Below are 1,870 nucleotides of genomic sequence, written 5' to 3'. Positions count from 1 at the left end.
TTAAGAGGTTGCAATGAGATATTTTATGAGATGGTTATAAACGAGGCACTTCCACTATTTTCAATGTTGGCATATGTGTGTCTCTGAGGTATTGGTTATTAATCTATTACTTTGTATATAAGCTTCCACATGGAAACACTGGCCTTAAGATAACAACAAGAAAATGATTACCTTAAAAATACAGTTTGAAACATACGTTTTTCTTGTGTATTTACAGTACCACCGAAGTGGGATGTGGAGCCGAGAGACACAGCAGTTGTTGCGGGCCAGAACGTCAGGATAGATTGCCTAGCCAGTGGCTTTCCCTCACCCGTGGTGACGTGGGAGCGAAAAACTGGTAATGGGTGATGAAAAAAAAACGTGCATGCTGTTTAGATAATAGTATATTTATCGTAGATGACAGAGCTTAGATTCAAACTATAATTTACACAACCCGTTTAATTCGCACGGGTTAGTATTTTAATACAGTTGTTACTCACTGCTGGACATGTTTTTTGCCAGTCCGTAAAATAATTATAGTGAAAACAGAAAAATACAAAATGGTCTTGAAAGATTTCATTTTTTTTGCAGTTTATATTATTTACACGTTTCAGATTAAGCGAAAAATATTTCCTTTTTAGTTCGTTGTAAAATAAGTGAGCCTCATTAGTTTCACTTCAAAGCTTCTTGAAAATGCCCAAGTAAGGAAAAACTGTGTGTTGGCCTCTAGTCGTCTGGGGGGTGTAAACAACATCCCTTCACTATCTTACTATAATGGACGTAGCGTGTATCTATCTATATACATGTCCGAAATAATATATATTGTGGCGCCATCTATTAAATGGGAACTCAAACAAAAAATCTATAAAACAAATTCAAGATTCACACAATTAGAAAAATAACTACGGTACGTGCAACAACCACTTCTTTATCATAGAACATAGTTTTAAATAAAAGAACTCTCCTTACAGCAAGAACACGATGTTCATTAGGACTGTACGTAAGGGTTTGATTATACCTTTATTGATGTAGTTTGTAAATATAGTACAAAAATGGAGTTCTTAAAAAAATATTTTTTCAATAAACGGTACCACTTTTAATATATAAATATATTACAGTTTATACCAGCACAATCCGAGCACTTTTCCCATGCAGCACTTCCCAGAAAAATCTTTTTTTTAAAGAAAATGTTCACTTTTTCTAAATTTTTTCAATGAGGTATGAATACTACGATTAGTAATTACTAGCACAAACAGCCGCCCGTAGGGCAGCGTTTTTGTTTGTATCTAAAACGGTCCATATGCTTTGTACGTAGAATGAAAAGGTTGGAAACCACTGGTCCAATAGACTATCTAAAACTAGTATAAGGCTTATTCTTTAAAGAATGCCACTACTAATTTACTTAAAACTGCAGGGTGTCATGTATGACACTCAACATTGTAGTTTTCTTATGTGAACACAACTGGAAGTTTTTGATTTTTTGTTCCAATCAAAGCTCCACTATAAGCAAAACATAATTAATTATTATCATTGTGACCGAAATGGTAGGAAATACTTCTTCCAGATTTTTCAAATGTATTTCAATAAAGTAATGTAAACCACTACTGAAACAGTATAGACATACAATTATAATGTAAAAATCACAGAAGACATACTGCATTAAATAGAGTTATAGTGTAACCACTACAGCAGTACATATATTACATATAGTTGTGCTGTAAAAATTGCAGAAAATACTACAATATACTTATTTTCAGTTTACAACTACAGTAAGAATATTGAACTTCTTACAGTTTTAATGTAACCAATGTTGAAGTTGAGGATATTAAATAGGATAACAAGGAGGTTAAATCAGCATGGGTTTCTGTTGCAAGATATAGGGGTAAATTGT

At 33.1% G+C, this 1,870-nt stretch overlaps 1 protein-coding gene across 1 annotated transcript in view; it reads left to right on the top strand.

Annotated features, from left to right (window-relative positions):
• LOC106475353 (Down syndrome cell adhesion molecule-like protein Dscam2) overlaps positions 1-337 on the top strand; it is a gene marked incomplete at both ends in the record, with an annotated part of 26,964 nt that extends 26,627 nt beyond the window's left edge. Inside the window, one exon of the mRNA XM_013936041.2 lies at positions 218-337. Within this exon, the coding sequence (XP_013791495.2) occupies positions 218-337 (120 nt within the window). The remainder of the gene's footprint in view (positions 1-217) is intronic.
• Between the last annotated feature and the right edge of the window lie 1,533 nt (positions 338-1,870).

The sequence above is a fragment of the Limulus polyphemus genome, unplaced genomic scaffold (genome assembly GCF_000517525.1).
Source record: "Limulus polyphemus unplaced genomic scaffold, Limulus_polyphemus-2.1.2 Scaffold8454, whole genome shotgun sequence".
Taxonomy (NCBI): Eukaryota; Metazoa; Arthropoda; class Merostomata; order Xiphosura; family Limulidae; genus Limulus; species Limulus polyphemus.
Note: the sequence above shows the minus strand (reverse complement) of the source record. Positions and strands in the feature narration are given on the sequence as shown.